At 43.8% G+C, this 21,942-nt stretch overlaps 1 protein-coding gene across 3 annotated transcripts in view; it reads right to left on the bottom strand.

Annotated features, from left to right (window-relative positions):
- SLC25A36 (solute carrier family 25 member 36) overlaps positions 1-18,425 on the bottom strand; it is a 37,106-nt gene extending 18,681 nt beyond the window's left edge. Inside the window, exons 1-2 of one of the 3 annotated variants that reach the window (XM_033150244.1) lie at positions 18,277-18,423; positions 2,086-2,256 (exon numbers count right to left, since the gene is read on the bottom strand). In XM_033150244.1, coding sequence (XP_033006135.1) covers positions 2,086-2,256; positions 18,277-18,317 — 212 coding nt within the window. In that variant the 5' untranslated portion in view covers positions 18,318-18,423. Of the gene's footprint in view, positions 1-2,085; positions 2,257-14,446; positions 14,568-18,276 lie in introns of those variants that run through there. The other 2 variants (XM_033150243.1, XM_033150245.1) reach the window with 2 other exon arrangements.
- Between the last annotated feature and the right edge of the window lie 3,517 nt (positions 18,426-21,942).

The raw sequence follows: 21,942 nt of genomic DNA on the forward strand, positions 1-21,942 counted from the left end.
TGTCTGAGAAATACTGATGAAAATACATTTTAATCTACTTCTTCTTTACGGGTTTTATGCCAAATGATTTCTCTGCGCTTTTCTATCAGAACCGTTTTGTCCTTTGGACTCAGATCTAAATTTGTAATCCTACTTACATAACCACTACAGAAACATAAACTGTTCACAGTTCATATTGAAAGATGCCCAAATCATTCCATGTTATAGATCCTACAACTGCAAGCTGCAAAGAAAACTCAAGAACACAACGTTGTATTCTCAAAAATTAATAAACGTATTATTTCAAAAATAGCAACACTAGGGTTCTTCAAGCAGTGGTTGTTCGTTGTCGCACCTTAACTCAAATCAGCAGCAATCTTTCATCTGTCTGATAGCCACAGAGCACTTCAGATTCCTTTAAACTAAAGTGAGAAACTGTTTGCAGCCTATATAACAGACTTTTCCAGCCTGATGCCCTCCAGACATTTTAGACAACACCTACCTTGTAAGTTATAGCCCCAAACTTATAGAGGGCACTAAGCTAGGAAAGGGTGGAACAAACCAATTGCCCTGCCAAGGAGGGAGGGACACAGCACAGTCCCCACCACTATGACACTAGCTTTGCAATGGAATAGCTTAATATGCAAATGCTCGCCTAAGCAACAATCACCTGGGAACGCACGCATTGTGTTTGATAAGTGGGACCTGAGGTGCCAGATGCTCACCTATGGGGAAGGAATTCCACAATTTAGGGGCTGTCACAGAAAATTGCACCTTGTCTTAAGTATGGGAGGTTGCCTTCTCCTGGGTCACTCCTTCCCTCATCCTCAGAGGATGATAGAACTACCAAGAGGTAGTCTTAACACCCAAGATGTATGTAGGAAGGATGCTATGCTCTAAACTAGGTTGATGGCCAGACAGCTGTCACACTGAAGAGATAGAATTATAATTCCGAAATATTATTACAGAACTCTTTCTAGAGGCCAATTGTATCTCAAGACAGGAAGCCAAAATGCAAAGGATTGTGCAGCAGGCCATTATTATTTTTCATTTCAAGGACTTTCAAGAAATATAAATTCGCTAGAGCCAGAAGACAACCATTTCCCCCCAAAACTAATATTTAACCTTCAAAACAGTTTATGAAATATAGATTAATAGTTAACGCTAACATCCAAAGACTCCAGGGTATCCAGTATGAATTATTGTCAACAATCAGATATCAGTGCAAGAAGAAATGAAGAAGGCAAGACCCCTTTTATCCATGACAAGTATATCAGAGCACAGTAATCAGACACTTTTGCTTTTGGTAGCCATTAAAGATGGATCAAAATGGTGGGTTTCAGCTGGCAGGGCACATTCTTGTCTGCAAATAGGATTGCACCTTGTCTTAAGTATGGGAGGTTGTGCACAAACTGACCTGCAGCTTACTTTCTAAAACCTGAAAACTCAAGCACAGAAGCAAACAACTTCAAAAGAAGGTGCCATAAAGATAACAGAAGAAAAGTCATTTATTGCTCGTTTGTGATGTACCAATGACCCATGACAGGAATCTGTGGCACGCCCACCCTAGTAAAATGTGTTTGTCTCCCTCAGTATTGGCTTTCAAAGAAATTTAAAAATATTCCTGTTTACCCAGGCATCTGATGGCTGAAAGACATTGTTCTCAGCAACCCTGAGATAACTGGTTGATAATGTTTTAAACTGCTTTTTAGAATGTTTTAAAATTGTTTTTAGTATTTAATCTTTTTTTATGACTGTTGTGTTTGCTGCTCTGGGCTCCTTCCTCCAGGAGGAAGGGTGGGATATAAAGCAAATAAAGTAATGAACGTAAGATCCTGTGTACAGTACTCTGGTTTACCATATAACCCAAGACAGTCACATTTTTACAGTAATATCAAAATCCTGCAGAACCTCACATTGCTGGTCAAAGGAGTAAGGATAAGTCAAGGAAGACTACCTACAGCAGATGAAGTGCATCTCCAGCATGTCTTATTTGAATTTTTCCTTATATAATTTTCTTTTTTCAAGGGGCATAAGGGTATGTAGCAAAAGGGCACCTTTCAGCAGACTTAAAAACAGGAAAACTCAAGGAGGGTTGATACTCACTTTAAGCAATGGAGAGGCCCTGGGGAAACTCTAGTTACACGATTAACACTGGCACCATTCACAGTATTCAGCTGAACTTCAGAGATGTAGAGTGTAACAGAGGAAGACTGCAGCCGTGTTTTCACAACTTCTAGTGGACATGTCAGAATCGCACCTACGGTGCCCCCACATCTGCAAAGAAGGAGAAAAAAATAGTAAGCCATCAAGGAATGCGGAATGTCTACAATCAAGCAATTTTTCAAGATGGTATAAGATAGCCAGGAACTGTGGCAAGATTCTTGGCAGAGGAATACTTCCTTCCAAAAGTAGCAAAGCTTTGATGCTGTATTGCCCTTGTGTAATACTCTCTGTAGGCAGTGCATGCATGTACGACATTTAACAGAGACATGCACTTCCTGTAAGAAATCCTCAGCAAATTGTTTGATAATATGGATTTCATAGTGTTGCTTCTGTACCGAAACAACTAAAGATTGCAACTCATTTTTTTTTTAAAAAAGTTCTTTGTTGACAGCTCCTTTCATAAGCATTCAGTACCTGTACTTAATTTCTATCATTAGCTTAATCTTGTAAATATAGCTGAATAGCTAAGGCTTCTAATATTTGTTATCAGAGCTAACTCAAGTTGAAGTTGACTGCATTCTCTCAACCTTCTTTTAAGTTACCCAAGGTATACAGTTAGAGTTTCTAGTTCAGTTGTTTAAAATTGCATCATACAATGTTCCAGTGTTTTCCTATATGATTCTGCATGCAATACTGTGCTATATTAGCAGAATTACAATAGTGTTAGGGAGGGGGAGAGAAAGACTTTTGAATATTGGCGATGAGTGATAATTGGATGATCGTTTGAAAGGGGTTTTCAATGTTAGGGGTATGACACTTGAGAATCAGTGGAATGGACAGTGGAGCTGAGAAAGGGTGTGGGAGTTGGTGGTGGATGGGAAGCAGGGTTTGTTAGTTAAGAACTACAGGGAATGCATGTCACTGCAATAAAGGGATGGATAAGATAACAATTAAAATCATATGCCTCAAATAATCATACCACCTTTGTTTATTATTTCTCTTTAACAAATCAATTGTCATTACACTGCATGTCTCTTACTTGGCTCTCTCAAAAGTGAAGTCTTTAGATAAATATTATCTGTGGTGGCAGCAGGAATAAAGAAGGATGAGTGAAATACCCATAAAAAACCCAGCTCATAGCTGTACATCTTATTAAGAATGGAAAAGTGGTACAGGACTGAATGGGGAGTGCCAGAGCATCTCAGAGAAGGAGGGGTGGTACAACACATGAATGCTGAAAATTGCCTGGTGTGTAAATGTTTAGTTTCTTGGACTAGTTATTCTAGTAACAAACTTGGCATATGTTCAAATACACCACAGCAGCACATGAAAACCTGCCAGAAAATAAGCAAAAATAGAAAGTAAACAAAGCACAGTGGACATCTTCAAATATTGTGCTACAAAAATAAAATGTGCACTCTTAATTTGAGGCATATTCAATACTATTCTTATATTTTTAGAAAGCTCTAATCCTTGAGGCCTTTGGTGCTGAAAGGGCCAGCCACATTGAAACTATAGGCTTCCCTGTTTTTCGCTTGCCACCTTCCATCATGGTGAATGCTCTATAGCTCACTGGCAAGCAACCACTGTCCCTCCCAAGTGTGAAGCTGCAAAGATGGATGGGAATCATCCCAAGAGCTGTGCAGTGGGTCCTTGCTGCTTTCCCCAGCTCAAGTTTCAGAGGAAGGCTAGAAGTTATTTGGCAAATGTGTGGCCAAGGATCCTGCTCTTTGACTGCAGCTTGGTGAGGTCACTATAGGCACCTCTGCTAAGCAGTGGTCAAAGCAGCCGTACTTTCTATGCTCGCTGCCCCTTTTCCTGAAAGAAAAGTGGACTAGCTCCCTTGGCAAAGGCAATCTAAATTAAGCTGGTAGAGAAGGCGGAAACAACCTGGTGACCACAATTTTTGGCTTGGCTATCGAGCCTAGGCAAAAGCTGGTCCTGTAATGGTTGCAGAATGCTATCAGTCAAATGCTCTTTGCTTGTCAAGTGTCCTTCAAATTGGAATCTGCCTCCTCATGAAAACCAAGTAGATTAAATTTCTGCATTTTTAAAGAGATAACACTTGTTTGTGAGCAGCACAGGAGCACTAGGCTTTTGTGATTAGGTCTGTCATTAGGTCTACAGGCAAATAGTCAAGCATAGTTAATTGGGGCATAAAGACAACAATAAGCTCTCATCTAGATTACGTTTCAAGCCAGTGACCTAGATGTATCACTTTGCCAACCCTTTCAACTATCTTGTCTTTGCACCAACACCAAAGTAGCATCAAATAAGCTTCCAAGTTTATAAATAGAAATGAATTACAATGTGCATTTTCAACTTCATTCATGTGATTTATCATCTGGTAAAGAGACATTCTCTCAATGACAGCAAATGATACCACGTAATGCAATGTTTTAACATTTTTGTACTAGTCTGACTATGAGATGCTTTTATTAAGAACTACTTGTGTGATCTACACAGAATAATGTTTCAGAATTGACTTTGAACCCTGCCTGGGACCCTCCATTTATTCACAGCAAAACAATCCTATTTTGTTACATTAATTTTCTCCCAAATGATCAAAATTATAGGCTGCCTGCTTAGATAAAACGTCACATTTGCATGCCGCTGTAGGCATGAACAAGTGCAAGGAAGCCTTGGGCTCTCATGCTTCCTCCTCCCCAGTGTGATTGGAAGGAGGAGGAATCTGGAAGCTTTCACTCCTCTTGTCAGTCAAACTAGGGAAGATGAAGGGAAGGGGGGGGGGGCACAAGCCAGAGATTTAACTAGGCTTGCTCATGTTACATTAGCTTAAAGCAACATCCTAATGTGGCCATTCCATTCTTAAAGAAGTGAGAATCTATAACACTGAAAAACACTGTTGCCAAAATGGGAAACATTGGACTAGGTAGTCAAATAGGTTAATCTGGTTTAACGACAGCTTCTGGTGCCATTCTCTGGGGGTACAGCCTCATGAATGGACCATATCAGAAGAACTGAAGCTGCTAGTTTCAACAACACAGAATGCACTGCTTTCTGTCTGAGCTACAAGGAACTAGAACAGGCATAGGCAAACTCGGCCCTCCAGATGTTTTGGGACTACAACTCCCATCATCCCTGACCACTGCTATCTAGGGATGATGGGAGTTCTAGTCCCAAAACATCTGGTGAGCCGAGTTTGCCTATGCCTGAACTAGAATCATTTGGTACAAAGAACTAAACACATTTTACACATATATACATATGTTTACTGCCCAGCAATTTGTACTTCAGGTACATGTTTTTCTAAAATAAAGTTTCCCAAAATAAGATCTGCACACAAAAACTGAAAGTGCTCAACAGAGCTCTAAAAGAAAACAAATGTTATTTTTGTATAAATTAGTCAGACAGCCAGGTGCTTAAAATGGGACTAAAGTGTCTTAACAGAACATGGGGGACTCTGTATTGAAAGGTTCTTTTTTCCTACCTGGACTGTTTATTTACCAAGCTTGTTACCAGAAATATAGCAAAGGAAGCAACAAGTGATTTGTCTGCATCAACCTGGAAGGTCATTAAGAGGAACAGGTACTAGCAGTACTGTACTGCAAACAAAAACTATACATATACAGCCACAAATACTTTTTATTATAGGTTGGACTCTGAATAAGGAGTCAGTTTAAAATGTTCAATAACTCCTGGTTTCTGTTATCACATAGCATTAAGCTATTTTAGCTGCATTAGCAAAGCATTATCTCTACAACATGAAGTGTTAATAATAATATTTGGGTTTGACTTAGCTCAGTGACCACCACAGATAAAATATATGAACTGTGCTAGCTGAACAGCTAAAAGTACCTGAGAAAACAAAATAACAAGTTCCCTTTCTCAATTCTTTATACCTTTTCTTGCATCTAACAAAACCTTTGAAACAGGTAACAGAACTCCTTATGAGTAAGAATATCTCAGGAAACAAGCTTAACTTCCACATTTCAAGTTCAGTTTGCAGAGCTGAAACTTAAAAGATCAATTATGCATAAAAAGAGTCATTGGATGCACTTCTTCCTATTCTCTGCTTTACAGCTCTTTTACCCTGTGCTTTACAATCAGTGTGTGTGCATACACATTGTCTTCATTATTTAGCCTGTCAATAATCAGTCAGGTTCAAAACCAATTACTGTGGGTGGGACAGATATTTTATTTTAAAAAATTAATGAGTATACAAAAATGAAGGGAGAGGCTTTGAATGTCACACAGAGTAGTGGTCAACTTGTGCGTCCATTTTATGTGTTTCCTATATCAAGTGAAAAGAAATAAACTCTTATATTAGCTCTCCTTCCCATATTCTGTGTAATACTCAAAGCCACTCTAAAATATATGAGCTTCTGAAAGTGGGGCTGCCCTTTCAGATTGTTTGTAAGCTGCAACAAGTACAGAATGCAGCAACAAGGCCAATTGTATGTCAGGCCAAATACATACATTCTGCTGGTACTGAAATATATATATATTCTGGTTGCCAATCCGCTACTGAGCACAGTTTAAGATGCCAACACTTCCAAATTACACTTATAGGAGGACCTGGTGCAAAATATCTGCACTTTCACCCATTGACAACTACATAATTGCAGACTTGCGCATACACATAAGGGAGAGGAGGCACTGTTGATATTTACGAAGAATTGAACACAGCACTCAGTATTCTTATAGGATTCCCTCTTTGCTCACATCCCACTCAAGGAAGACTTTCCACATCACGTACTATATTGCTACAATAATGAAACAATCCAGGTGCCAGGCTCTGGACATTATTGGCAGAAACTGCTTGCATCCAAGCTCACTTTCAACCTCCTGCAACAGGCCATAGTAATGGGCTGTAAGAAATTTACTACAACCAGGCAACCGTCAAGCTTCAGAAATCCACAAGTAAATGATTAGCCATACAAGCGGCTGAAAGCCCAGGCAAATACCATATTTGTACAGCAACACAGGAAGAAACCTATTGTTGTCAAGATACAGGTTTTTTTAAAAAAAATAAATAACACAGAGACAGGTATTTAGAAGATGAAGGTCCCCTGCCCCACAACACAGCTTTCCAGTCCTAAATACTTTTACCTACTGGCTCTAAATGAAGGGTTACTTAAAATGTCACATGATGGACTTTTCCTTTTGTCTCTTCTCCACTGCAACTCCCCAAGCACCCCAAATCTACTGCAGAGAATCCCTGAGCCCCCTAGAACAGATATTGGTGGAACATCTGCAGTAGAGAAGAGGAATCTGTTCCACCAACAGTGTCTTATTCAGATGGTGGGCGGGCACAATTTGATTTCTCCAGAAGTCTGAAGCCATTGTACCTCAGGCCTGGCTTAGATTATATCTGCTCTATCATCAGTTTCCCTTCTAGGAAAATGTGCCTCAATTGTAAATCTAAGGCTTAAGATACCTGCAGTTTGACTTCACACACCTGGGAAAAGTGGTTTATACTGAACAGTTATATTATGAGGAGAGGAAGTCACATATACAGAACACAGCAACATCACAACGTTCAACCTTTGCATAATACCACCATGCTGAAAAGAGAAACGTTTTGCAATGTGACCACTACAAACAATTTCTTAATGTTACTTTTGTTGCATACAGTAATCCTATACACATTTAACTCACAGGTCAAGCAGCACACATGCCTTCTTTCTTCTTCGGTGATCACTTGTAGCCGAGTAATATTGTCTTTCATGATCACGGTCTTAACAGTGAGTCCGTAAGTGATTGTGGAGGCCAATTCTGGATCCACACATCCTCCCACAGTGGGGACATAGGTTTCTGGGCAGGAGTTGATCACAGTGAGGGTTTGCCAAACGTGCCTTCCTCTTAGCACATTTCTCCCTTTCGTCCTAAGTTTGAGCGTCTTCAAAGTCCATGACCTTTGTGTCAGTGGATTTGTAACTGGCTGACTGACCGAACCCACAGGGTACTCATTAACGGCTCCTCTTCATCCTGGAGAGAAGTGACTAGTGGGGTGCCACAGGGTTCTGTCTTGGGCCCAGTCTTATTCAACATCTTTATCAATGACTTGGATGATGGGCTTGAGAGCATCCTGATCAAGTTTGCAGATGACACCAGTCCTGGCGTTTCTTGGTTTGGTAGCCAATGGATGTTTTTAGCTTGGTCCAGTGTTCCTTGATGTTGTCAGGGAACTCTGAAAGCAGATGATCTTTAAGAGTCGTTTGGAAGCAATCCCGCTTAATAGGATCTTGAAGGGCTTGAGTGTTCATTTTGCACCTTGGTTTCCTTCCTTGAAGCCTGTGTTGAGGTATAATCTTGATAGCCATCATGGAATGCATTAATCGGTGATCTGTCCAGCAATCATCAGCACTCATCATAGCTCTGGTAAGGAGCACATCACGGTGATCTTCAGCTCAGACAATTATATAGTCTATGTCAGGTGCCAGTGCTTCAATTGAGGGTGCCTCCATGATGTTTTAAATTTGTTTTTTTGTCAAAAGAGTGTTTCAGTAATATCAAGATTGTGCGTTGCACATAGTCAAAAGTATGACTCCATTCTTGTTGCTGTTGCCAAGTCCTTCTTTCCCAGTAGTCCCAGGCCACAGATCAAAATCTCGCCCAACTCTTGCATTAAAATCACCCTGAAGGATGCCTCAGGCACCTCTGATAGAATGGTATCATGCTAAGAGTAAAAAATTTATTTAATGTCTTCATCGGCATCCAGTGTTTGTGCATAAGCGCTTAAAATAGTAGTCTGTTGGTTTTTGATAGCAAAGCCTACTTCATGTATTCAATGTTCTTGCTCAGGTAGACCTTTCCAAAAGAATGTGTAGCCTTCTTTTTCTTCCTTCAGTTGTCCCTCACCTGCTTTTCGAGTTTCTTGAAGTGCTGCAATAACGATGTTAAAAAGTCACAAATCTCTTGCGATGGCGGAAGTCCTGCGTTTGAGATGTTCATTATCTGTGTTATCCAACAAAGTTCGTATATTCCATGTTACCAAGTTCAATTGTCTTTTACGACCACAGGGTGGTGACTCCACTGGATGTGGTCGGGGAAAAAGGGAGGCAGACTATGTTTTCTAGCCCCTCCCCTATTCATGGTGAGCAGAGTAGATCCTAAATAGGACTGTTCAATCATGGGATACAGCTGCTGAGCTACTCAACTGCTGCAGTCCTTGAATCAGAACAACTGAATCTGTATCCACCGCCCATGTGCCGGTTCATAACTAAAGGCTTCCAAATTTCATGGTCCTGCTCCCATTACCATTTGCCACTCGCCATGGGACTTGTTTGGGTTTGGGATGGGTTTTTGGAAGACACTTGTGCGTGAATTTGTTTTTTGTGTGTAGATCAGTGCATGCTGACCAATGCAGAGTCTTCGCAGTAAGGCTCTATGCATGAGTATCATGACGACTGGTAGATTCTTATCTGCTGCAGTCTTCATCCACCTTCACAGCCGTTGTAACAACATACCACTTGTTATCTTCCGCCTGTTCTGCCGTTGAGGACTTATTGGATCATTCCTTGTCCAGCTCCTCCCCTTTGACCTTACTGCCTTGGGTGACCCTGTTGGGAGTACAATGGCTTCACTCACAAGGGGTCACAGGAACGTGCAAGCCCACTCACCACGACAAGGTGATGATCCAGGGAGAGAGAGCATGCGGTGGTGTAGCGGTCAAGGTACGTAGGTTTATTTCGGCCATGTGGCCCATATCACATCGCAAAACACATTCATCGTAATACACACAGAGTAAAACAATTTAACAAATTTAAACAATACAGTACGAAACCAATTTTAAAACAACCCATTTACACCCTTCCATCTAAGTCAAACTGAGATCTGAGTAGTCCAACTGAACTAGTTTTTTTTAAACCCGTTAAAATTAATTTATCACCTATTTTATCGCCCCAATAATAGGTCTTAATTATTTTCTACATTGTCATAAATGGGAAATGTAGCGGTCAAGAGTATCTGACTAGGACTGCAGGGACCTAGATTCAACTGGTGACCTAAGCTCTCACTCTAACCTGTGTCACAGGGTTGTTGTAAGATCATAAGAGGGAAGAGGGGACCATGCAAGCAGCCTTGAGCTCCTTAGAAGGAAGGTAGGATATACCGGTACCACTTTGAGGGTTTTTTTGCAATCAATGAGCGTATATGAAATAAATAAATAATAAAATATAAGTGTAATAAATATATTATAAATGAAGAAATAAGTCCTAGTAAACTACCACTTTTAACTTAGGGTATTGCTGGGGGGAGGGATCTATTTGTAAGTCATTTAGGACCTATGGATACTCAAAATTCCACCCTTCCTTTATAATAATAATAATAATAATAATAATAATAATAATAATAATTTATTTGTACCCCGCCCATCTGGCTGGGTTTCCCCAGCCACTCTGGACAGCTTCCAACAGGTATTAAAATACATTAAAACATCACAGATTAAAAACTTCCCTAAACAGGGCTGCCTTCAGGTATTTTCTGAATGTCAGGTAGTTGTTTATCTCCTTGACCTCTGATGGGAGGGCGTTCGACAGGGCGGGCGCCACTACCAAGAAAGCCCTCTGCCTGGTTCCCTGTAGCTTTGCTTCTCGCAGTGAGGGAACTGACAGAAGGCCCTTGGAGCTGGATCTCAGTGTCCGGGCTGAACGATGGGGGTGGAGACGCTCCCTCAGGTATACAGGACCGAGGCCGTTAAGGGCTTTAAAGGTCAGCACCAACACTTTGAATTGTGCTTGGAAACGTACTGGGAGCCAATGTAGATCTCTCAGGACCGGTGTTATGTGGTCCCGGTGGCCACTCCCAGTCACCAGTCTAGCTGCCACATTCTGGATTAATTGCAGTTTCCGGGTCACCTTCAAAGGTAGCCCCACATAGAGCGCATTGCAGTAGTCCAAGCGGGAGATAACTAGAGCATGTACCACTCTGGCGAGACAGTCTGCCGGCAGGTATGGTCTCAGCCTGCGTACCAGATGGAGCTGGTAGACAGCTGCCCTGGACACAGAATTAACCTGCGCCTCCATGGACAGCTGTGAGTCCAAAATGACTCCCAGGCTGCGCACTTGGTCCTACAGGGGCACAGTTACCCCATTCAGGACCAGGGAGTCCCCCACACCTGCCCCGTCCCCTAAAAACAGTACTTCAGTCTTGTCAGGATTCAACCTCAATCTGTTAGCCGCCAGCCAGCCATCCTCCAACCATACATATTGTACATTCCCTGCCATTGCTGCTACTGAAAGTTAAGTTTTGGGCAAAGAAAACGGGTGAGGGAAGAAAGCCTCCCCAGACTCAACAGGAGTTGCATGGGGGAAGAAGAAGAAGAAGAAGAAGAAGAAGAAGAAGAAGAAGAAGAAGAGTTTGGATTTGATATCCCGCTTTATCACTACCCTAAGGAGTCTCAAAGCGGCTAACATTCTCCTTTCCCTTCCTCCCCCACAACAAACACTCTGTGAGGTGAGTGGGGCTGAGAGACTCAGAGAAGTGTGACTAGCCCAAGGTCACCCAGCAGCTGCATGTGGAGGAGCAGAGACACGAATCCGGTTCCCCAGATTACGAGTCTACCACTCTTAACCACTACACCAGAACAAGGTAGTCTCTCCTACAGCCATTTCTTCTTCTCCTTTCCCTTGACAAGAAAGCTTGGGAAAGCAGAGAAAGTGACGGCAATAAAGATTGGGAACAAGTTGTCAGAAAAATATTTGCAGTAAGTAAGGTTTTCTGAGAATACTCTTCAAAATGGAGCTTTCTCCAATAATTCCCTGAAACAAGCTTCAAAAGATCAGCACCACCCAAGCAAAATTTAAAACTATCCGATTAACATATTTACAAGCCAATATGATTTGAAAAAAACAATGTTTCCCTTTGGTGCTGCTGTTTTGGTATTATCAACTCCTTTGTCTATCTCAAATATATACAGTGGTACCTCGGGTTAAGAGTTCGTTCTGGAGGTCCGTTCTTAGCCTGAAACTGTTCTTAACCTGAGGTACCACTTTAGCTAATGGGGCCTCCCACTGCCACCGCGCCACCGTCGCACGATTTCTGTTCTCATCCTAAAGCAAAGTTCTTGGTTAGAGGAGTCTGTAACCTGAAGTGTCTGTAACCTGAAGCATCTGTAACTCGAGGTACCACTGTGTAGTCAATGGTAATGATCAAAATAAGTGAATACTGCTGCTATGTGTATTCAGTAGTCAAGATAAAATGGGAGAGAGAAGCATGCCACTCAGGAAATGATGCCAGAGAGCATTCCCCAGCAGCTAGGTAACAAAAATAGTTGAGACGGATGACCCTGAGTTACTTTCACTCTGCTATGCATGTGGCTATATGCATTTTTTGCAGCTCTGCCGATCCAGGGTTTGGGGATAAACGTTCAGCTGCTACTCCTAAAACAAGAATCTCAAGGTCTCTACCGTATCTTCTACACAATATGAACTTTGGCCAATTCCATGGGACCTTGAAGCAGAAAACAGATTCTAGCTCAGCCACCTTCCAAAAAAAGTGGAAAACTACTAGCTTCAAGCTAACTGATCCCAGTTAGCTAGGTATACAACACTGGTTTTCATCCACACACAAAACAAAAGGGGTGTAGAAAAATGTGCATTTGTGGAGGAGACAGAATGGGAAGAAATATTTGTAGTTGGTCTGTTCAAAAGCAGCACAATAAAAGAGATGAATAGTAAAACTTGTGACAATTCAGAAAAGGAAGGCTAAGATACTATTTTCTCTTATCAGAAAAAGGACAGGGACAACAAATGTGTTTCCCAAGAAAGTAGATGAGATAACACTGGTCTCCTGCTACTCAGAGCTGCCTGGAAAAACTGAGGCCACACAGCACAGTGTCATTCACCCAACACAAGCAGTTTTCCAGAGGGTTAAGGCTAGTGTTTCCATTTACAACTAACAAGTCCTACCATACTGACATAAAACCACACATATTCATCCCATTGCCTTCAAGATTCAGTCACAGTGGATTCTTTTGTAAGCTAGCTCCTGAACTCTACCCTAAAAGTTACTTGGATACAAGAGGGCCTATCTTTAAAGCAACTTAAATATCTGCTTTTTAGTGCACAATAAAACACAAAGCCTTTACTTATTTGAAAAATGTCAGCAAGATACTTACACACTAATCCTTAAAAAGAAAGGATCCTTTAAAAAAAGTGCAGACATATTCTATGAGGCTTATTCCTACATATATCCAGGATATGTATGTATATACAAGATTGCCGCCTAACAGTATAATCCTATGTATGCCTACTCAGAAGTATGTCACCTTGAGTTTAATGGGTTTATTCCAGGTATATGTGACCGGTTATTTACTAGTTATGTAGAAGACAACCAGAGCTGTCAACCTTCCTTTTTTTTCTTTTCTTTTTTGCATTGGGAAACGGCCATAGCTGTCAACTTTCCCTTTTTTTTGCAATGGGAAACGATGCTGGAATAAGGGAATTTCCCGCAAAAAAGGGAAAGCTGACAGCTATGAAGACAACAGTATTACAGTAAATTTATTGCAAGGTGCCATGAAGCCAATCTAGAAGGAAGAACACTGTGTCAGGCAATGTGAAGTATGCTTGATCCCTTTCCCTTATCAAAATAAAAGCTACTACTTTTATGTTACTGCTCTGCTAGGATTACAGTTCCTTCCAACACAGCAAACTTGGGTGGCTGAACACCTATCACTCTGGAAACAACAACCCCCCCCCCAAAAAAACCTAGCAGTTTCTACATACCCAGAAAACTTCCTAGGGACATTAATACATTTTCAAATTTAAAATCCCAAACACAGCCTCACGATGATGGGTGAGTTGCCACATCTTACATAATGTCAAAATCACTTGAGCCGGGAGTCAAAAGAAACCCATAGGTGCAAATTTAGAAAAATATGGTTAAAGCCTTAAATTATAGGAGGTATTTTGGAGAAGGGAGATTGTAATCTGACCAAAAACACTCCCTTCCCAACACTATAGAGGACTGTATTCTGGAGATACATTACAGTACTGTATTTCCCTGCAGGTCCCACTTGCAACTATTTATTAGAAATGCTGACTGTGGATGCATAAAGATTATCTAGATAAAGCAGGCCAAAATCAAGCCAATAAAAACAGCAGTCCTGTCTCCCAGCGCCCGAAGCGAGTCTCCTCTATCCCGTCCTACATATTCCCGGCAGAACTAACATTTTCTCAGTCACTCCAACCGAATTAAGTTTCGTTTTCCCTCGGCACTTGGATGCTGAGAGAGAAGGTATGAGTTGTTTAGGAAGGATAAAAAAAGAGAACGAGGGAGAGAAAACGGGGGGGGGGGGAGGAGAAGGGCAAAAGGGCCAGTGATAATTCCCACCTACCCTCCAGCAAACAGGTGCACGAAAGTGTCTTTCTGGCTCATCTTCTCATGCTCGTCCCAGGAAGACACTCGAGGGGAAGAAGAAGAAGAAGGCGGCGAGAGGATCAGCCTCCGCCCTGCGCTCCTGGGCAGCCTGAGGAGAGAAAAGGGCGCGAGGCCGGCACTGCTGCCATCGGCCTCGGAGAGGGAGGAAGCCTCGGCCCTGCCGCGCTCAGGGGGCCCCAGACGACCCTCTCCGAAACGGTTCCTGCTGCCTCGGCCCCAGAGAACTCCCCACCCCACGACGCCGCCGCCGTCCTCCGTCCTCCTCCTCGACCAGCAGCAGCGACAGGCAGCTTCCAAGGGACGGAGCGGCCAGGCCTGCTCGCTTCTCCGACGCGAAACGAAGCCCAATATAAACAGACGCCGCCATTGGCTCGCGGGGGACGTGACGTCGCCGGCCCAAGCTTTAATCAGGCTTTGCGCACGTGATCGGAGGCACTCAGCGCAGCGAGCGCATCAATGGAAGAAGGGAAGGAGGAGGAGGCGGGGGCGGAGGAACCCGACGCATTTGCAAAAGCATAGAGACAACGTGCTTCTCTAATCCTCCTATGCCCGCGCTTACTTGGGAGCAAGCAATGCCCGCTGGACTTTTAAGGGAGCTGCTACCTACCCCCCCCTCCCCCAATACTGAGCGCTTTAGACGTGCAGTTCACAGGGAAAAGTTTAAGCGCGTTATCTAGCCCGGATTCCGCACAAGCGTTATCTGCCCGGATTAGAGCGCTATCTCTCCACCTTTGGCTCTTGCAGGTGGGGGGGGGGGGGACGGGCGGGCTGTGCATGCCGCCGGTCTTTTGCAACTCGGCTGCCTGTCCTCTTGGGCCAGGGGGAAAGGGAAAGGAAGTGAGCCTTGTTCAAATCGTTCCTAGGCTTTACAAGATTTATGCCCCAAAGCCAATTCCATCTGTCTAGGAGAGGATCTGTAAGCAAACAGGGTTGTTTTGTTGGGTTTTCTGTCCTGGGGTGGGGGCCGCTGCTTATTTAACACCAGTCAGCATCTATATTGGAATTTCTTTTAATGTGTTTTTATTTTGTGTCCCCCCCTTTTTTTTTCACTGCCCTGGGCTACCGAGGGAGGGAGGGAGGGTTAGGTGTGAATTTAATAAACAAATCCCAAGTTACAGATTGGTTCCCTCAAAACCAAGATCAGAAGAAACTTGGTAGAAAACTGGATCTTTAAGACTTGGAGGAAAAGCAAATGGTACCCTTCTCCAGCTTACTGTTCTGCCTAGTTCTGTCAGATTATGCAAGTATTTGATGAATACTAAAGGTGAGGGAGGTGGGGGAAGGTTACATTCACTTTTAGAGATTTCTAGTTTCCCCACCATTTTAACCTTCCTGCCCCAATGGTGTTCAGCAGCCAGCCAACCCCTGCATTTTCCAAACTACTTGCTTCTTTCATGAAATATTTAGTAATTCTTACTGGGCCACAGGATCTTGTACTGTACTTTAAGCATGTTTTTTGGTCCCTGGTATTGGAGAAATAGGTTTCCCCCACTAACGCTCCAAAGGAGTGATTAGTGTTGAATGGGATTGCACAAGCATCATAAAAGTAACATTAGGTGTCATTCTACACCCCTCCTTCAGCCACCAACATGGGGGTTGGGATTGCATTGCTAGGCTACAATTCTTACCTGGGAGTCAGCCCCACTGAACTCAGTATATTTTAGACATGTATAGGATTACATTAACATTTGAATTGCCTCCTCCCTCCTTTGGTTTCACCTTCACACACCCAATACATTCTTGTGTCCTTTTTGCCTATCAATTAGCTCAGGCATAGGCAAACTTGGCCCTCCAGATGTTTTGAGAATTCCCATCATCCCGGACCACTGGTCTTGTTAGTTTGGGATGATGGGAGTTGTAGTCCCAAAACATCTGGAGGGCCGAGTTTGCCTATGCCTGAATTAGCTGAACCCCAATGAATCCAGTAATTATGAGAATGGAAATTCTTTAAGTCAGACACATTTGTGCTTCTATCTTGTATTTTTATGTTGTGAACTGCCCTGAGATCTACAGATGATGGACAGAATACAAATTTAATAAATAAATAACAATAATAAATAAATGGAATATGGCTTAATCAAGAGCAACATCTCATGAAGAAAAGCCTTTCATTGTTCATACGTCTTGTATAATTCCAGCTCTGCACATTTACACAAACTCAAACCCCATTGAATCAAGAGGGATTTATTCCTAAATAGAAAAGCAGAGGCTCTGGATATAGAAAAGTGTCCTTAGGATAATTTAGGGAGGGGGGGAGGGAAGCAGATGACCACATCACTTCAATCAATTGGCAGAATTAGAAACAAGATAAATAGACCATAGTATAGAAGAGAAACTAAGTTGAATAGGTATAAAAGTTGGGTCTAGCCCAGGAATAGGTAATTGGGGTTTTTTTCAGCTTAAGGGCCACATTCCTTTCTGGGCGCCACATATGTAAAACCTGATGAATGTTGAATATATGTGGTGAACTGTCCTGTGATCTTTGGATGAAGGGCAGTACACAAATAATAAAGAATGAATGTAAATTCTCCCATTATACAGTAGGCAAGTTTCTACACACATGCATTCGAACTCCCTTCTTTATTTACCATCCAGTGACCTAAGCAGCATTGTCAGAGGTAAAAGACATGTTTTAAACCATGCAAAAACACGAAGCAGAGTCAGTAAACAGGGTGGCAGGGGGGGGTGGCCTGCAGAGAATCCAGAGGGGTGAATAATAGAGACCTGGAGGGCCACATTTGCCTCCCACTACCCAGGCCTGAGGTTCCACACTCCTGATGTGGGTTTCTAAAGCTGAAAGCCACATAAAGTAATCTGAAACAAAACAATTCCTTCCAACTCTATTATTCTATGACACTTTCAGCAGCATGCCCTGAAAAAATTGCTTTTTGGTTTTTTCCTAAATGGTTGTTCCTGTACTACCATGAAGTAAGGGGTCCTACTTAAATAGTCCAAATATTTACACCTTTGTCTTCAGGGTACCTCTGTGCACAATCCTAACCCTACTTGCCTAGAGGTAAACCCCACTAACTTCAGCATAACTTGCTTCTGAGTAGTTGTGGTCAGGATTGCAGAATGTTGCTAAATTAAGTCCCACACAAAACCAACCGGTGTAGAGCCATTGTCTCCTCCCCTTTCCCCCAAGCGCAACATGCAACCCCAAAAAGGTGACGTCACGGCCTTCCCAATTAAGGATGCGAAGGCGGGGGAGGGGGAAGAGAGAGATACGGAAGGAAGAGGCTCCTCCGCCCAAAGTCAACACAAGGCGAGAGATTCCGAGAGCTTCTGATCCTTTGCTACCTTCCCACCCCACTCGGGCACAAGAAGATCGCTGCTGCTGGATCAGGCCCTGTTCTCACACCGGGTGCCTGTGAAAAGCGTCTCTTGTTTTGTCAGGAAATCAGCCCTGCCAGATTTCAAAGGGATCAGGATTGCAAGCCTTAGCTGCTACCCCACCCTGCAGCAGCAGCAGCAATTGCTGCCTCCTACTCCATTTCCACCGCGGCTGCCGCAGCCCAACCAAGGAGCAGAAGGGAAGGTTTTCTCCGGAACGCCGTCTCGGGTCTCTCCCCGGGCGGGCCAGCTTTCCTCCGGGAGTCCCCTTAACACCCCCAGCCAGTCGCCTTTTCCTCCCCGGCAGGCCTTGTGCAAGCAAATCGATGTGGCCCGCTTGCTCCCCAAGCGGATCTCTCTCTCGCGCTCATGCAGAGCCAGAGGCGCTGCGTTCACACGTTCCTCCCTCTCCCCCGTGCGCGCCCCCGGCGGCCCCCGCCCGCTCGCACCTACCCTCCAGCAAACAGATGCACCAGGGTGTCTCTCTGGCTCATTCTCTCTCATTCTCGTCCCCAGCAAACGGGAGGGAGGCCGGGGAAGGGAAGGACGCGAGGCGGCGCAGCGCACTTCCTTTTCTCCGAGGCTGCTCAATGGCGCAGCGCCGAAGGAGGGGCTCTAACCGGCCGCCACCTGCCGGCCGAGGAGCGAACCGCGTCTCGGCGCGTCTCTGCGGGACGAAGAGCGAGCGCTTTCCAACGGAGTAATCCATGCTTAAAAGTAGGGATGAAGGCCCGTGCAAAAGGGGCGTGCAATAGCAGGCTCTAACCTACGGATCATCTGCCCAGCCCCCCCCCGTTTCTTTCCGTCGCGCAGGCTCGTGGGTTTGTGCCCAGCATTGGGCTAAATAAATAAATAAATAATCCTGCATTGCAGGGGGTTGGACTAGATGACACTTGGGGCCTCTTTCAACTACAGTACTGTATACGATTCAAAATTATGTTGAAAAGTCGGATCTCCTATTGTAATAAACAGGTTCCGTTATAAATATTAGATATTAAACAAGCTGAATAATAAAGGAGAATTGTAAAGAAATAAGAAATGGGAATAACAGTGTGTTGAAAGAAAAAGGATAAGTGGAAATGAACTGCAGCTGAGTTGACTGGAAGTCAAGCACAGGGTGAAGGGGGTGTTGAAAGGTGGTGGGGAAAACAGATGTAAGGATGCAAGGGAAGACTGGTCGATTTTTTTGTTTTTTTCCGTTTCTGTTCTTTATCTGTTGTTTTTGTTGTTGTTGTTGTTTTTCTGTAAATGATTGAATGTTAGTTTACTTTGTTTGTAAAAATGAGTGAATGTAATAATGAGTGAATGTTAGTTTATTTTGTTTGTAATATGCGAATGTATTAATAGTTGTATTGGCGAATAATAAAGCTTTAAAAAAACAACAACGATTCCACGCTGAGCTCATGGAACTGCTTTTTAACGAACTGCCAGTGGTGCCCAAAGTGGGCAGTAGCGCCGCCTGGAGGGGCGCAGTGGGATTACCTGGAGGGGGCGCTGAAGGTGTACTATCGGCCTTTGAAAAAGCGGCTACCACGGGGTCAAGTTCATCCACTTTGTTAAAACTACCTGTAGTTTTAATTTGATTTTGAAGAGACGGGCAATTAATTGTTACTGTTTCGAATTTTGTTGTGGTCCTTCCCTAGTACAAACCGCGATTCTGAATAAGGCTTTTTAGAGGGTAGCGGGCACTGAGGATGGAACCAAGAGGCAGGAGCAGGACAAAATTTGGGAACCCGGGATTCTCATAATGTCTCTCCTGCAAAGCCTGCACCTCGCAGTCGGTTTTTCGCGTTGTGGGGGCAACGCACAGCAGCTCTGCAGCAGGACTCTTCAATCGGGACTCTTCAAAGCTCCCCGGGTCCCAGACGGCTGTCCCTGAGCCAGACACACACATTCCATGTGTGCCATTTTTGCAAATCCTCCTGCCACCGTCCCTCTCACCAACCCTGCTTTTTCTGTTAGCAGCAACCCTTTATGCTTCAGCTCCTTCTTGATTCAGCATTCGCAAGCCGGTAGGCGGCACAGCGCCACTTCATGTCCAAACCACACAGGCCTTGCAGATACAGTTAGGTATCCGTGTTGGTCTGCCATAGTCAAAACAAAATAAAAAATAAAAAATCCTTCCAGTAGCACCTTAGAGACCAACTAAGTTTGTTCTTGGTATGAGCTTTCATGTGCATGGACACTTCTTCAGTCTCTAAGGTGCTACTGGAAGGCTTTTTTATTTTTTTATTTTGTTTGGGCCTTGCAGAGTGAGCTTCTCCCTTCCTCGTCATCTGTATCCAGGATCCCCTCCTCTTCCTTTAGGCACACAGATCACCTGATCATAGGCTCTCCCATGATGGCAAGATGTACAGCATTGTAACTCTATCTAAATGATGGTGATGATTTTTTTAAATGTGCATCTCTACCAGTGCATCTCAACCAGTACTGTATAATCAAATTTTGGCATAACTATGTACCTCTTGTTTGGGGATCCATAAGTGGCCAACCTAGACTTACGTCAAATGGACTTGGGAGGGGCTCTTTAGTTTTGATGGTGTTTTAAATGGTCTTATGCCCCCCTTTAGATAAAACGTAAAGGGACCCGTGACCATTAGGTCCAGTCGCAACCATTAGGGTTGCGGCGCTCATCTCGCTTTACTGGCCAAGGGAGCTGACATACAATTTCCAGGTCATGTGGCCAGCATGAGCAGCTCACTGAAACGCCGTTTACCTATTTATCTACTTGCACTGCGTGCTTTCGAACTGCTAGGTTGGCAGGAGCTGGGACCGAACAACGGGAGCTCACCTCATCGTGGGGATTCGCGACCTTCCAATCGGCAAGCCTTAGGCTCTGTGGTTTAACGCACAGCACCACCCGCGTCCCCCCCTAAAATAGTAAGACGTTAAAATGGGGTGAGCCAAGCCTTCCTTTGTTTGGGGGTCTGTCTCATCTTGCTGGGGGACTTCTGCAAATTTCTGCCTCGATGGAACCACGGGACATGTAGAACTTCAGAGATGAAGTTAAAGAAGTGTTGATATGGTACAGAATGTGAAGCCAGGAGAGGGAAATAAATCAGTCCAACAGGGTTTATGGATACAGGTAGGTAGCCATGTGGGTCTGCTGCTGTTGTTGTTCAGTCATTCAGTCATGTCCGACTCTTCGTGACCCCATGGACCAGAGCATGCCAGGCACTCCTGTCTTTCACTGCCTCCTGCAGTTTGGTCAGACTCGTGTTGGTAGCCTCTAGAACACTGTCCAACCATCTCGTCTTCTGTCGTCCCCTTCTCATTGTGTCCTCAATCTTTCCCGGCATCAGGGTCTTTTCTAGGGAGTCTTCTCTTCTCATGAGGTGGCCAAAGTATTGGAGCCTCAGCTTCAGGATCAGTCCTTCCAGTGAGCACTCAGGGCTGATTTCCTTCAGGATGGATAGGTTTGATCTTCTTGCAGTCCATGGGACTTCCAAGAGTCTCCTCCAGCACCATAATTCAAAAGCATCAATTCTTCGGCGATCAGCCTTCTTTATGGTCCAGCTCTCACTTCCATATATCACTACTGGGAAAACCATGGCTTTAACTATACGGACCTTTGTCGGAAAGGTGATGTCTCTGCTTTTTAAGATGCTGTCTAGGTTTATCATTGCTTTTCTTCCAAGAAGCAGGCGTCTTTTAATTTCGTGACTGCTGTCACCATCTGCAGTGATCATGGAACCCAAGCATGTAAAATCTCTCACTGCCTCCATTTCTTCCCCTTCTATTTTCCAGGAGGTGATGGGACCAGTGGCCACGATCTTAGTTTTTTTTATGTTGAGCTTCAGACCATATTTTGCTCTCTCCTCTTTCACCCTCATTAAAAGGTTCTTTAATTCCTCCTCACTTTCTGCCATCAAGGTTGTGTCTGCCGTAGTCGAAACAAAACAAACAAACAAAAATTCCTCCCAGTAACACCTTAGAGACCAACTAAGTTTGTTCTTGGTATGAGCTTTCGTGTACATGCACACTTCATCAGATATGGACTCAGTTTTGCACCTGGGTGCTCAGGTGGCGGCTGCAGCCAGGTGTACCTTTGCCCAGCTTGTAGACTAGTGCACCAACTACATCTGTTGGATGATGCCGGCCATGGCCCATGGTGACACA

Source organism: Lacerta agilis, chromosome 5, assembly GCF_009819535.1.
Source record: "Lacerta agilis isolate rLacAgi1 chromosome 5, rLacAgi1.pri, whole genome shotgun sequence".
Classification (NCBI taxonomy): Eukaryota; Metazoa; Chordata; class Lepidosauria; order Squamata; family Lacertidae; genus Lacerta; species Lacerta agilis.